The sequence below is a fragment of the Vipera berus genome, assembly GCF_964194415.1.
Source record: "Vipera berus genome assembly, chromosome: 1".
In the NCBI taxonomy this organism is placed as follows: domain Eukaryota; kingdom Metazoa; phylum Chordata; class Lepidosauria; order Squamata; family Viperidae; genus Vipera; species Vipera berus.
Genome location: NC_138202.1, coordinates 163,438,156 through 163,454,530, shown reverse-complemented (window position 1 = coordinate 163,454,530; position 16,375 = coordinate 163,438,156). Strand labels below are relative to the sequence as shown.

The following is a 16,375-nucleotide window of genomic DNA, read 5'->3' as shown; positions in this document are numbered from 1 at the left end:
GGGATATAAATGGAATTAAAATAAAAAAAAATTATGGAGACCAACCAGAAACGAGCAAGGAAGCATTGACAGGCTGAAAATGTTAGTGAAGTAATTTTGGGGTAGTACGGCTCATAGGAGCTACATTTGTGGTTCTCACTTGAAATCAGGAAATGTGGGCCCCTTCCACTCAGAAATGCAGGAAGAATAGTTAAGGAGCTTATTATTTCCTAGATCTGCTTAGAAGGACTGGGGGTCCTGCTCAAGGAATTGTCGGATCCAGTTCTTGAATTTGCTGCCTGAAGAGATTATCTTTGTGACATTCCAAAGTTTTCTTTTTCATCTTATCATTGTTATTGTGATGTTGATAAGCACGATCAGTTTCTGGCACTGAGCAATTCCGCAATGTACAGTTTGCCTTCTGAGTGTGGTTGTCCATCTGTGCTGGGAAGTTGGATGAGAAGGCTGATGGGGAGCTGCAGGCAATCCATTGGCATCTTGGAGAGAAATATGCAGCAGTCACAAATTCATTTATGTTGCATCAAGCCGTTTATGCCTGATATAATGACTTTTATTATGGCCTGCCTGTTGTGAGAAAGGAGCTGTTTTGTGAAAGCTCTTGGCTGTTACTATTATTGAAATAGCAGGGTGAAATGAAATGAACAAAATAGTCAGAGGACTTTTTTTAAAGAGCTAGTTTTATTGTACAAATGTAACCAGAAATCACGTTAATATAACACAGAAACAGCTTACGAAACACATTTGGCCAAATTTCTGCTTTCGGTAGGAAGATATACAGCTAAAGTGTAATCTCAGCATAGTTGAGATTCAAAGCCTAGAGAATACAGAAAATGTTTTTTCTACACAGTCCTGTGCTCCACCGTCACTGCAATCAAGTGACGTTGTCCGTCAGGCTTTGAACACCATGCTACACCATTGTTTTGTTTGAATAAAGCCTGATGAACTAACTAGGTTTACTTGAGATATTGAACCTTTAGAACCTAAAAGGAAGCCTTTACATAAACCATCCTAAAATCTTCCCTTTATTGATTATCTCTAAACAATCTATGTGAAAGATTGCTGCTAAATTACATTGGAAGTATTGAATATGTTTGGGCTTTGTTGATAGATGACTTAAGTCAGGGGTGTCAAACTCAATTTCATTGAGGGCCGCATCAGCATTGCGGTTGCCCTCAAGGGGCCGGGTGGGTATGGCCAGGGTGGGCGTGGCCTACTGGGTGGGCGTGGCTAGAGTGCGTATGGCCTACTGGGTGGGCGTGGCCAGCTCTACATCGTTCGCATCAAGGGTGCCTATGGGGGCCTGGGCAGGAGTGGGACAGATCTGAGGGTCTCTGGCAGAAGGAGGGTCTCTAGGCCAGGGCCAAGGCAGTGGGGGCCGTTCCCTCACTGTTTCCAGGATGGCTTTGCGGGCCACATGAAACCACTTCGTGGGCCGGATCTGGCCCCCGGGCCTTGTGTTTGACATGTCTGACTTAAGTAGCACACGGCGACTCATGGGGAAACCATGTTAATTACAAGTTGTTTAACAAGTGGCTGTATAGCTGCTTTTCAAAGTTATGTCAGCTTTAAAGCAAGAAGCACTTCAGGCCATCATAAAATGTTGCACTATTCCTCCCCCCCCAATTCCAGCATGGGAGCTTGGCTACCTATTCACACTTACGAACGGTAGCCAAGCATCCTGTGATCATATGATGGCCATGTGCAAATCTTCTCTGCCCCATCCTTTCTCCTGCAGGGAAGGTTGCAAGCTGCTGCCACCTGCAGAATGAACCCCTTCCCATCCCTCCTCCAGTGGGGTACAGAAATGGGACACTGATCCTGAAGATCCAAGCTCCACTCCTGCAGCCCACCAGAGCAATTCTCTTCTGTGCACTGAGGGAAGCTGAACTCTTCTGGTGAGGTGCAGAAACAAATCCCAAGGATTGTTACATTAAAATAGATTTAAATTGCTGTTGATTTCCTGATATAAAACAGATTTCTTAAAATTCTACCCTTTTGGGGTGGTGGTGGAAGGGTTTGAAACTAAGCAGGTTCCAACTTAGGTGGCTTGTATCCTAGGTAACTTTGATAAAAAATTAAAACAATGAATTGAAGTCTGGAATATGATTTCGGTGGTCACACTTCAATCTGCACTGGTGTAAAGAGTTCGTTGTACAGCAATTTAAGCTTGGAAGTTTTGCTAGTGATTGAATGCCATTGCAAAAACAGAGGGTCATTCCTGAAAAAAATATAAGGACATTGTTTGCCATAAGAAAAATAATCTTGTAGAACAGGGGTCCCCAACCCCCAGTCCCTGGACCAGTACCAGGCCACAGCATGCCAGCAACTGATCCGCACAAACAAGGAAGGCCCCATCCACAGGATGCAGGCAGCTCACAAAACCACACACCCTCCAGGCCGCGGAAAAACATGTCTCCATTTAACTGGTCCCTGGTGCCCAAAAAATTGGGGACCTCTGTTGTAGAATATAGTTTTTTCCCTAAAGGGTCAAGAAAGAGTAGCTCATACACACTATTCATCATTTTTGTCTTTTCAAAGAGATAAATCAAAAAGTAGGTAGTCATATATGTAATTTTTATAGTGTACCTGGTGAGGCCGTCAGTTCCAATTTTATCAATAGGTAAAATGAAAAGAACACCTTAGTTTTTAATGAAGCACATGCATTAGTAACACCCTCTTGAAGTAACCTTTTTTGCTCTGCTTAATTTATTTATGAGTGCTTGGTTGATAGTAATTTCATTCTTAACCCCATCCTGCAGGCTTCAAATTAGATGTGCAAATTAAGCTTGTCCACTTTGGTTGCACCGACTTCATTGGTCCCATCCTCCCAGCAACTCTTGCAAAAGGCAACAAAGACAACGCGTAACAATTTGGTTTTGCAACAACCTGATTCCTCAGCTTCCTTCCCTTCATTTCTCTACCAAGTACGGTAGCTCTTAGCAGTTCTCGTTCTTTTCCCACTTTTTCCTAAGTACAATATAATTGGTTTATACTCTGTATACTAAAACTACAGCTGAGATTGTGCAGTCTGGCTAAAATGCAGTTGGATAGTTTGAGACTGAGTATGTTGTGTGAACTGAGGCAATTGGAGACGGTTTTAAAGATAGGGATTAGAACACTTTGCATACTGAAAGATCTGAGCTTCAGCAACTAGACAACCTGTAAATAAAAGCCAAATTTGAATTTTCTATAATTCTACAAAAGGATTAGAAAACTCTAAATCAGCACTTCTCAAACTTTTGGGAATCACCGCTCTCTTCATTGTACCAACTTTTTTTTAATGCCCTTTGTCCTGTCTATGTGTGAATTTTTTTATATATATATATATATATATATATATATATATATATATATATATATATATATATATATATATATATATATATAATTATTTATAGTACATTATTCTTTGCAAACAATTTTTGTAATCATTTTTTTTTAAAAATAACGAGCAGATAGCATTAAAGATTTTATCAGGTTAACAATAAATTATATTTATTTTTAATAAACAATTAAAACTCTTAACTCTTATTCCCACTTTTCAAATTTGGAAAAAAATGGAAACAAGCAAAAAGGATTAAAAAAAAAGAATTCCCATTCTTCCTTTCTAGTGATATCAAGCCAACACAAGGGCCTTCTGTCTTATTTGTCCCCTTGAAACATTTAAGAAACAGTTTATAAAAAGCACCCCTTCCCCCCAATGTTCAGAGATACGAAGCATTTCAGAATAACAGAATGAGTTGGAAGGGACCTTGGAGGTCTTCTAGTCCTCACACCATTCCAGAAAAGTGGTTGTCTGGTCTCTTCTTAAAAACCTCCAGTGATGAAGCATCCACAACATCTGGAGGCAAGCTGTTCCACTGGTTAATTGTTCTCACTGTTAGGAAATTTCTCCTTACTTCTAGGTTGCTTCCCTCCTTGATTAGTTTCCATCATTTCAAAAGGCTAGGAGGCTGAGTAGCGACTTCCAGCTCCTAAGAGGTGGAGCACTGCTGGTTTAGTGTGACAGGTGAACCAGCCATTCCACATCTCTGGTGTGATTCTGCTTTATTTGGGAATTAGTAGCTGACCGAGAACCAGTTTGGTTAAAGGCAGGAGTCTAGAGACCAGGAGACTAGCAGGCAAAGGGTGAGCCGCTTCTGAAATCTTGTCAAGAAAACTGCAGGGACTCTCTTTGTAGTATCCAGCAGTTAAGACTGACTTTAAGACACATGCACACGCGCGTGTGCACACACACACACACACACACACACAAACAAACACACATTTATTAATTACTACAGCCTGAGAGGAGAATAGGGTAAAATCATGAGCCTTTTCCTCTCTACAAACTCCAGATTGTGTCAGCCATACTAGGTGAGGCCTTTACACCTACAGTAGACTCCTTGGTGAAATTGAATTCACTAAGCATGCAGAGTTCTAAATATTGTAAAGGCCATTTACAATAGGGGAAAACTGAAATAAATCATGTGCTTGTTTATTCTTTGGATCCTGAGATCTAATCCCGAGACAGTGCATAGCCCTGCCTTGTTATATTTAGTTTTCTTTGTCATGCAACATATTTGCTGAAATGCAGCTGGAGACCCCAGCTTTATACAATATAAGTGATTAGGTACTGCTGCTGCTGCCTTTACATTTTGCAAAAGGCACCCTGTGTGACATAACATCTTTGTTAAATAATGTATGCAACATGTTTTGACATTTGATTTAAATTATATTTCCAGTCCTAGGCAGCTGTCCCCAGAAATTACAGGTGTCTTTTAGAAGAAAGTGGTCTGCGATTTTTCTCATGATGTTTATGTGATGAAATAGTTTAATCTTTTGGAAAGTACCTTGTGTTTCCTATCCACCGTACCGTGAAGGTTTTTCACTTGCTGCTGTTAAAATCACTATGCCAATACCCCAAGGAATGTCACTTGGCAAGAGTGTTTGTGTGGTAACAAACATGTGAAGTGCTTGATCCAATCGTGTTGACACAGGGAGATGAAATATTGGCATTCAGAGTTTGAACTTTGCCCTTACATATCAGCTTTTATAAGAAAGTAATTTCAGCAATTGGTGCTTAGAACTGCCTGTTGTACTGTGGCGTTTTTTTTTTTTAAGAGTAAGAATCACAGGGATAATGTGCAAATGCATGTTTAAGTACAATTGATGTAATATGCAAATGACATGCTTTTTATTTTGGGCTTTAGGAACTGTCAGTCTGTCAGACCAGAACATTATAGGCCAATATCTGAATGGCTTCTGTTAAAATTAATCTGAATGATAGCAGTGCCCTCTACTGGATATAATATGCAAGTCTCTTGGCATTCCACTACTCCAAAGAGCTTTTTGCCTCTTGGCATTTTCATGCTGCAAGTGTGCCCGCTAAGAGCCTGTGGATCCCCAGGGGAACTGGATGTGGCACAGCAAAATCATGTTCACTTAAGCATGACACTGAAGTACAGTTTTGTTGTTTTTCTCTTATAATAAAAACAAACTAAGAGCAATAATTTTTTGGGTCATGTTTATGCAGGGTGTATTTGTGTAGTTACCCTTTGAGAGCTGTATACTGTACAGTGAAATCTCATTTTAATGTATGTTGATTAGTGTACATTTAAAGTGACAATAAAGTTATTATTCTACTCTACTCTACTCTACTCTATTTCTGTTCATATATGCATTCTTTCTCCAGTGCAAATAATGATGTGTTCACCTGCAATTTAACATGTTATTTTTAATGCTGTCTTTGCAGAGCTGCTGGAAAAATCATTGAGACTCTTAAACAAAAGCCATGACCTAACCGAATTCATACAGGGACTGAAATCTGATGGGCCGAATATAAATCCAGAATTCATTCAGGGAGCCCACAATAGTTGTTTGAAAATTGACATTCTCCTTGAAGTTCTGCAAGATAGGAGGAGACAGCTGGACAAATACTTGAAGCTGCAGGGTGAAGGACTAGAACAAGTTTTGCAAATCTGTCAATGGCATTACCAGGAGAACCAGGTATAGTCTGCAAAGCTGTGTTGAATTAATTAATCTTGAATTAACTGTTTTCCAGCATTCTTATCTGCTAGATCAGTTGGACTACAATTCTCAATATTCCTGGCTAACAAATCACTTGCAAAAATTGGCTGAGGGGGAAAAGGGGAAATTTATTGCATTGGAAGCAGACTATAAGGAATGCTGACAAAGAAAGCACAAAAATTTAATTAGTGACTTCATATTAATAATACAAATCACACAGTCCTTATGTAATCCTTAGTTAATGCAACTGAGATCTAGGTCCCATGAATTGAAATTATAACAAAATAATAATAAGAATTCCAGTATAAGGATTATTTTCACTTTTTAAGTTGATATAGAATGAGACTATAGTATGTCTGACATAGACTACATCCAATCCACAGTCTTTTTTTCAGTTTTCATTATCATCTTAAATATCTTCAAAAGACACATAGGCAAATTAATGCAGGCCATTGTTGATAGTGCTTGTGACTGTACTGCACACCGAGTCATCAATTAGCCAATTACATTTTAATATGTAGTCCTCACTTACGGACTGCAGTTGGAACTGCAAAGTGTACCATGTAATAATATAGTGACAAATCATGTCGTATGACAGCGTTTTGTCAGTTTCAGCCGCAGTCATTAAGTAAATCACTCTGAGTGGTTAAGGACAATGCTATGGGACTGCGACTAGCAACTTCCCACTGGCTTCCCCATGACTTTGTTGGATGCCAATTATGAAAGTTGCAAATGAAAGCCACATGATTGCAGGACCTTATCAATGTTGTAAATGCATGCCAGTTGCCAAGCACCCCAATTGTGGTCACCTGACCAAGGGGGGGATGCTGCAGTGGCCACAACTTTGAGGATCGGTTGTTAAGTCTCCAGCCAGCGCCATCCTAAATTCAAACCATAGCTGAATGAATGATCAGTAAGCAAGGATTGTCTGTGGTGCATTGTGCAACTTCAGACTCTGTGGTTATTATATCGACTGATATATAAACTTAAAAAATGCAGGCAATTAATAAGAGGGACAAATATTATCTCCAGGTTGGAAAGCCAACCTCTCTCTATATTTCAGTTGTTGAGGACCAGGAACTGGGCTACTGCTTCATTCTCATTTGTAAGGTTTTTTTGGTTAGCTTCTTTGGAAAACAGGATTCTGGATTAAATGGATTTTCTGTTTGAAGCAGCAGGACTTTTTCTGAATCATTCTGCAACAGAGAGATGAGTAACTAACACCTCTTTTTTCTTTGGATGAAACAGCTTTTTAAATTCTATATGGCTTGAACAAGATAAACAAGTTGGTGTTAAACTTTCTGTGACACTTTCTTTTTACACAGTGGAAAGCATGAACAACCTCCTAAGGGAGAGCAGTTCATAGTAGAAAAAGGGATGTTAATTTAAAATGAAAAGCCATATATTATGCAGAAGTCATCTTTACATAAGAGATACAGAACGTGTTTTATGTTCTTTGAAATAGTTGACAGACTGGGCATATAAATTAAATATGCAAATGACAGCATTAGTTTATTGTGGATGCCTCTCAAGAGTTTCTAAACAAGCCCCTGGAGAGTGTCACATTACCTGTTTTGTAATGCACTATGGGTCTATTATAAATCACAAATTGCTTTTTGAATTTTTATATAAAATCCCCCAAGTAAAGTCTTATGACTATGCTTAGGCTTGCTAGCAAACTTTGAAGCATTCATCAGATGCTAATAATTGCCTTTGGGAGGACTAGATTTACCAGTTTCATGACTAGATTGATCTGTATCCAGAATGACAAATCCTATGTTCCTTCAGAAGTATCATCTTCAGTGCCTTTGGCTATTAACTGATAGCCAAGAACCAATCCTCACTTTGAATTAATATAAAGGAGTTAAATTACAAACCATGATATTGCAGCCATCTCTACATTAAGTCATGACAGCATCACAAATTACCATCCTTAAGACTCAGTGAGACACAAACTTGATTGTTTTGTTATGTCTCCTAAGAAAAGTCAGCCTTGGAATGTGCTACTTTCATTTTCCAAGTCATATATAAAAAGCAAGGTTGCAAAATGAATTTATCTAAATAACTTGGAAAAATAGATTTGGTGAAAACTTTTTGTAAATACTTTTTTTGGTAGTACCTAACACAAGGTTCTCAGGAATGAGATTTTTCTCTCCTTCCCAATTGCTTTTTTTTTGCCCATCTCAAAAGAAGAGAGAACAATTGATGAAGTGGGTAAATCCATCTTTTTTTTTAATCCCATTTATATCCCGCCCTTCTCTGAAGACTCAGGGCGGCTTACAATCTAAGCACAAATCAATGTGCTTTGCAATAGCCTTCATTCTATGTATATGCCTGCTTATTAGGGCTTTCGGGGGCCCCCAAGCGGCATTATTACAAAGTCAGCTTAATTGCCCCCAACAATCTGGGTCCTCATTTTACCTACCTCGGAAGGATGGAAGGCTGAGTCAACCTTGAGCCTGGTAGGATGCGAACCTGCACTAATTGCAGGCAGCTGGTGTTACACATCTTATTGTGTGAATCCATCTTTGTAATTTGGATAGCTCTGTACCTGTTCTTTGTGAATGATTTTTGAACAGTCCTCCTCTAACTGCCTTTCAATGCTGTTTCTTGAGCTAGTTGGCTCCTAATCCTTGTTTTAAGACAAGCTATTTGACAAGATCCCATATATAGGTGTGATACTAATATTATCTAGAGTTTCCAGTCATAGAGAAGTTTATAGGTGCGTTAAGCGGAATAGCGTTCCAAGGTTATCAGACCTTGGCAATCAGAAGGGAACTTACTGTAACAAAAACATTGGGACTGGGAATTTCAGGTAACTTGGATAGGCACATAAATTTAGCTCTTGCACACACAGGCATCTCCCTGCATAGGGCTACTAAATTTGTAGTCAAATATTTCTTTTTCAGAATCACATTTTAGCTGCAGTTATAATAACCTCAATTTATTCTGTTTCAATAGCTCATGGGGAACAACTTTTTAGGCTTGAAGTTTGCAAAACAATATATTTTTCCTAACTTATAAATGCTGTGCAGTATTCTGAGCATTTTTCATAATTGCTGAATGCTCTTCTCAGTCAAATATGTTCAATAGTGCCCCTGTGCTAATGGAAACCAAAGACAGGCAGAGTTATTCCACCCTAGGAAGCATATCCATTATTAATTGTATTTTTCTTAATGTCTTCCAAACATACTCTTATGAAGTGTACAAATCAATCAGTTATTCAAGGATCTTGGGCTTGTTTGTTCATAACTTGCATTTCTAAATGAAGATGGCAGGTTTGCCCTTGTTCTGATACAGTAGGAGCTCCCGTACACTGGAGCATTTTTCTAGTGGTAGAAAATCATAATTATTTTCAGATATTATGAATAGGAAAAGAGAAATTAGGATTGCACTGTAGTTTAGATGGATTACTAATTACATTTAATATAGTTATTCATTTTAATATTTTCTCATACTATTTCTGCTGCAGCCATTACATGTGAAAATGGTTATATAGAAGGGGACACTGTGCTTGTGCTTATTAGTTCTAATGCCTGCATGGATCAGAATTCTAAGCAAAAATAAGGTTTAGGGAAAGATTTATATCAGCCAAATTTCTAGTAGGCAAAAATTCAGACTTAACCAAACTTGGTGCCTTTCCCCCTTGCATCCAACCCACAGCATGAATGTGTCTTGGCAATTTCTTTTTGTGATACGTCCTTGTGATGATTCCTTTACCTTATCCTCATCCCATTAATGCAACAAGTTTAAGTAAACTGTACCAGCATCAATGTAGCCTTTTCCTTCTTAAACTAGCAATAATCTGTGGCAGTGTAAACCCTTGTGAATAAAACTAATTAGCTTTTACTCTACTGTTTTTACTTTTCCTCTGGAGCAAAGGTAGACAAAGGACTGGATGATAGTTGGTTCAAATGCACAGGTTTTTCTCCTTTATCTGCACACGTTTTCACTGGGTCTTCAGTGTAGCAACCACGAGCACCAATGTGCACCTAGAGAAAATCTTCTGATGCCCATAAGACCTTCTTTCTCTCTGTGTGTCTTTTAAAAAAAGGTATCAAAATATTACTTTAATATTAAGCAAAGTTACAAAAGAAACCGATATGTTGCCTTTGGAATCATTCTGATTTCTCAGAATGGCCTTGGATTCTTTCTAAATACTAATGTAGTTTTGAAAAGACAAAATTTGTCATGAAATGTGAATGAACACCACCAATTCTTTCATTCAGACTTAAGTTAAAAGCTAAAAATATATCAATTTATAAATTCTGTATTATCCATGGTTCTGCTTTAGATAGGTACAGTTGTCCATACTTTTGTTCCTTTGCATAAAATCTTGGGAGTCATTTCATATGTTTCTCTTTGTTGCCAGTTTGTCAGAACCAACTTTCATTCAAACAGTTTTTGCAGCATATTATCAATCTATTAAAAATACCCAGAGGAAAAGAACTCAATGCATGCTCTTAGGCTCCTCTTCTTCAACAAGATTGTTTCTCTACTGCCAGTTATAGGAGCAAGGGACAATTACAGAGCTGATGGAAAGTGACAGATTGAGTCTCTTGATAGTAGGCTGTGGTTTGATACTGAACATCTTGGTTGTCTAGAGGTTGTGATAGAGTGATCTTATACGTTTATCTTCTGGTAATTGTTTGGCTGCACTCACTGCGGTAGTCATTCTGTGTACGAGCAAACACTCCTTAAGAGAGCTATTTTCCTGGATCTCCCATCACATGCTAACAAGCGTCAGATGTACCAACTTATTTCAAAAGGTTGGGATTCCTTGCTTAGACCTAGGGGCCATATCTCACACAGATTTCTTAAACTAAATTAAACTAAAACCAAATCTGCAAGAAATATACTGTCAATGTTCTATAGTCTTCCTCTAAAATATGATTTGTGGAGCTGCCATTTTCCCCATTTTCCTTGATTTGTCTCCAGGAGGAAGACTTCAATAATTCCTGCTATTATTTAGCAACAAACCAGCTTTCCCTCAACTGAAATCCTAAACTATGGCTTATGATTTTGGATCTGATTTTAACTTCCAGTAGATTCCTGGATACAGTTCAAAATGTTGGTTTTAACTTATAAAATCCTATATGGCTTGGCTTATATAAATTCAAGACAAGACTCCTCTAGCCAGATTCAACCAGTCTGAGGACTCTTTGTAAGCCGCCCTGAGTCTTCGGAGAAGGGCGGGATATAAATGGGACTAAAAAAAAATTCTTGCTGATGCCCCATTATCTGAAAGTTGAGGGGGGAGGCAGACTTGGAGACAAAGTTTCTCCATTATGGCCCTCGTCCTCATGAAGTCCCACTCCATGTATGTGAGATTGGCTCAAATTATAATTGCTGTTAAGAAGCTCCCTAAAAGTGAATTATTCACCAGGTCTTTTCAGTTGGGATTTAAAATCCATTTTAGCCATTTTACAGAAATTTTATTATTGTGAACTGCCTAGGATCATGAGATGGTGCAACAGATTGATTAAATATGTAAATTAAAAAAAACTAGTTTACTATAGTGACCACATGTCCTTTATAAAGGAGGGTTCTTTATTTCAAAAAGTTGTTCTTTAGATTTTTGAAAATTTATTTTTTTACTGTCTTGCCTTAATTTTCCTTTGTAAAGCAAAGTTATAAACAATTTTTAAAAACCTTTATGAACCTCTTTCAGATTTGCCCCTGATTTAGATTTGTCCTTCCCCCCCCAAGAAAACATGGTCACTGTATTCTAAAGTGAAAGGGAAAATGCCAGAACTTCCTCCTTCAAAAAGGAAGGAAATCACAAAGTAAAACTCACAGTTATAACGATAATACTTAATTTACCACTATAGCTCAACTGAACCACTCCATTATACTTCAGTTCAGTTCAGATCCCAAGTATGTCAGGGGGAAATGTTTGGCTATATATCCACTTCTTCAGATTCTTTATTTGAAAATAAAATCAGGAGTTGAATGTGGAGTGATAATCAAAATGAATAACTTCAAAGCACCCAAAAAGTCATTTGTGGTATGACATCAAATGTAATTTATTTAATTATCTCTTTTTTAATCCTGTACTACTCTGAACACCTTAGTAATTTGCTGAGTTTGTAGTTGAACCATTTATTGGAAACACTGGTTTACTTTCAGTATATTCTTAGCAAAATTCTTTATAATTGACACATTAATAAGACAGAAGATGGAGTCTGTCCAGTATAATTTTTTTCCTTCCGTTCAATTTGGTCTGATTCTCAGAGACTGCCTAAACAAGTTCCTGCAGTTTTTTTTGGAAAGGTTTTTCAGATGTGGTTTTCCATTGCCTCCTTCCTAGGGCTGAGAGAAAGTGGCCGTCTTTTATCCAAGTTCATCCAGCTGTCTTTGTGTTTAAGGCAGGACTAGAACTCACAGTCTCCCGCTTTCTGACCTGATGCCTTAACTAATGCACCAGACTGGCTCCCAGTGTAATTAGGCACAATGAAATTTCACTGAAATTAATGGAATTTCAAAAGGTAAAGGCCTTTCAAGGGAAGATAAACTTCTAGTGATTTAGAGACATTTTCAGGTAGTTTTCTTGGTTCAGGGTGAATAATTAAATGTTGGATTGCGATCTATGCTTAGACAATTATTCAATACGTAGTTAAAGAGCCCAGCACTGTAGCATGTACATTATTATATTTTATTTGCATATTAAGGCTGTTGTGGAATTAATGAAGTATTATGCAGGATTGGTTTCTATATGTTCATTAGAGCTCCAGTGAATACATATATATAAACAGAGGGTCTATTTTCATAATTACTTGAAGTCATTGTGTGATGTGATGCCATCATTTACTTCCTTGAGGCATATTTTAGCTGGGCTGCAAACCTGGGAACAAAGACCTGATTTTCTGCAGCCATCTAGTCCTCCTCCAGGCTTTGCAGCCCAGAAATGATAGGCCTTGTTTCTTAGCCCAATTCTATCATGGCTACCCTCCTGGAACTTAAGGTAGTAATATTGTGATTACTCCTGTCCTTTGGGTTTTCCCCCCAATCCTTGTACAATAAGTCAGGATGAAAAAGATGACTGATCTGAAAACATCTGGTAAATTTCATGGCTGAGGCATTTTGACCTCTTTCTCCTCAGTCCTAATCAGGGCTGCCTGCAGGGTGTAGTCAAAGAAATCAAGATGGCAAACAGTGGTATGATTGAAGTCCTGCCTGTTTTTATGTACATTGCTTCAATCATGCCAATTTGACCACCATCTTGACCCCAGTCTTAACTCAACAGACTTTTCACTATAGTGGCATGAGGCAACAAACGCTGGGGAAGGGTGTGCAGTGACACTTTGTAGAGGAGAGGCTGGTGTGGTTGATAGGCCAGTTTGTCTTTGAACCGAGTTGTGCATGAAATACTATGTCACTTCTCGTGATCACCACTACAATTGAGTACGGTCAATTTCTAGAAGTGGAATCATGGGGCAGCACATGTTTGCACCAAACATATCTAGAATTTACATTGTCTTAATCCTCACTGGCAATTTTGTTGATCATGAAATGTGATGCTGTTCGTACCTATCATGCATTGATAAAACTGCCTAAAAGGGGCTCTGGCTGAAACTAAAATGAATACAGCAATTTAAAAGACCACTTAAAAGTATTGCAAAACACAGTTCTGGGAATGAAACATTGCAGTGAAGCAAAATGAAAAGAAGAATGTATATGTCTATTCAGAATTAAGCCCAATTAAATTAAATAGCTCTTACTTCCTACTACTGTCATCCATTTACAAATGCCCATGTTGCAATGATATTGGGAATTGTAGTCCAACACATCTGGAAATGACAAAGGCTGAATAAACAATATCCAGAATAATTATATATTCTAATGTACTTTTTAATGTTTATTGCTTTATTATGTTAAATACAATACTTTAATAGTATTTTGATCTTAGAAGTATCATTTAGTAGCATTAAACTAGTTTTGGTGGTTAATGGAAAAGTTTTTCTTTAAACAGAAGTGTTTGCTTCTGTAAGAATGGGGAGAGCATCACAGTCACCCACTGCAATCTCTGACCCTTTGGGGAATATGCACAATGTTGCAATCTCCATAGAAAAGGGGCAAGACCTGCCTCCCGATGTCCTAATACTGCTTTAAACAATTTGACACACCCCCTCTTGACTTCCCCTTTCCCAATCGCCATTTAGCATTTCTGAGCAAGATGCAAATGACTGGAATTTAACCTCTTCGAGCTTTTCTGAGCAATTGAAAGAATATGATAAGGAGTACCCATCGTGAGACCCAAGATTATAATGTTAATCATAATTTCAAAAAATATTTTTAAAATGCCATTGCTAGAAATAATAGACCACCACACATTCTAGATGAGGGAGAATATAAAGCCCAATTCTACCATGTTTGTTGTTCTCCAGGAACTCAAGGTAGTAGAGCTAAAAGTGCCCAATTATTGTAAATGGGAACCTAATATTATGTACTCATTATCAACCCTATTCCTTCTAGAATTGTTACATAATGATTGAGAAATTATTTGCCACAGGTTAAAAAAAAGTGCAGCTGGATTCATACATCATGCTAAGTTCTGATTTATATAACCATGGCTTATGGAACAAACCACAGTTTATTATTTATTATTGTCTGCCTTAATACAATATAATCTAAGAAATGATCTTTTGGCTTAACAGAGTGAATAAACTTCCATCTGCCAGTCCATAAGAGAATAGCCTGTATCAGCAGAGCAGAGTCTATCCCTACTGATTCAGCTTCCATCAAGCTCTTTTGCATATATTATTCATTTAAAAGATTGTTTCTGATTTCAGATAACCTCTTGGTACAAGAAGAACATAAAAGATTACATTAATAAGCAAAACTTGGGGTCATCTTTAAAGGAAAATGAAGCATTGCTTCAGGAACACAAGGAAATGGAATATAAGGTTAAAGTAAGACTCTTTATCTGAAGTGGTCACGTTCTAGTTTTCCAATCCTTTATGGGAGTATTCTATTAAGGTTTTGTTTTTATTTTTTTAAGAAGATTGTAGTTTAACTTAAGACATTGATTTTTAAAGTATTTATCTAAGGTTACATAATCTGGTTACCATTTTTTTTATTATTGTTGTTTTCCTATTTCAAGATAAAGCTTTTCTTGTTACTTCTAAGGAACCATCCTTCTCAGCTCGGTCTGAAATTGCTCTGTTCTTTCTAACAAAATCTGTAGCATGCTTGAAAGTAGAGTAAATGTCAGCAATAAAAATAGCATTATATAAAAAAATATTTAGAAACCAGTAAAATTGGTTCTTAAAAAACAACAGGGATTTCATGCCATCCCAAGTCTGAAAGGCCACCTCACCCACAATACACATAATATACAAGTACTCCAACTTCATTCAAAGGAACATAAGCATTCTTCTTCCCTCCCCACCATTTTATCTATATAAATTAATGAATAGGAAGTTGGGTAAATATCCAGTAAATTCCATGACTAAATAGAAACTAGAGTAGATTAATTAATTCTGGTTTAATGCTGTAACATGTGCATAAGGATTTATAAAATGCTTGCTGTGTTAATGTATTTTATATAGGCCGGTTGATGCAAAATTGAAGGGAACAATAATTCATCTCTTAATGGTCAAAATACATGTACTGTGCCTGGGCACAGTACATGTCTTTCACAAATAGCTGGAGGTCATCCAGATCACGGCTCTGGTGTGAAAAAGTGCACAGCTTGAGTCTGTTGCCCATTACATTCCCAACCTGTTTTTTTCTTCTCTCCTGCATTTGCTGTTGCTTAGGGTGAAACCTGTAAATTGGAAATAGATGATACAGAGGATCATCTGTACCATCTATTCTAACCTGTCTTCCAGCTGGTGTTAAAAGTTGGCTATGGAAACAAAAGCATTGATGTTTTCTCCAGAAAGATGAAATTCATGAGCTAGCTTCTTCTTGAGCAACAATCCTTTTATTTGTTGTTGTTAGCTGCGAAGTCGTGTCCGACCCATCGTGACCCTATGGACAACGTTCCTCCAGGCCTTCCTGTCCTCTACTATCTTCTGCAGTCCATTTAAGCTCACGCCTACTGCTTCAGTGACTCCATCCAGCCACCTCATTCTCTGTCTTCCCATTCTTCTATTGCCCTCAATCTTTCCCAGCATTAGGCTCTTCTCCAGTGAGTCCTTCCTTCTCATTAGGTGGCCAAAGTATTTCAGTTTTAGCTTCAGGATCTGGCCTTCTAAAGAGCAGTCAGGGTTGATCTCCTCTAGGACTGACCGGTTTGATTGCCTTGCAGTCCAAGGGACTCGCAGGAGTCTTCTCCAGCACAGTTCAAAGGCCTCGATTCTTTGGCGCTCAGCCTTTCTTATGGTCCAAATTTCACTGCCATACATTGCAACTGGGAAGA

The 16,375-nt window shown here is 37.9% G+C and overlaps 1 protein-coding gene across 1 annotated transcript in view; it reads left to right on the top strand.

The window, feature by feature from the left end:
• The window catches only part of CCDC141 (coiled-coil domain containing 141), a gene marked incomplete at both ends in the record, with an annotated part of 144,843 nt that overhangs the window by 38,633 nt on the left and 89,835 nt on the right, over positions 1-16,375 (top strand). Inside the window, 2 exons of the mRNA XM_081314251.1 lie at positions 5,735-5,988; positions 14,802-14,921. Of these exons, the coding sequence (XP_081170377.1) occupies positions 5,735-5,988; positions 14,802-14,921 (374 nt within the window). The remainder of the gene's footprint in view (positions 1-5,734; positions 5,989-14,801; positions 14,922-16,375) is intronic.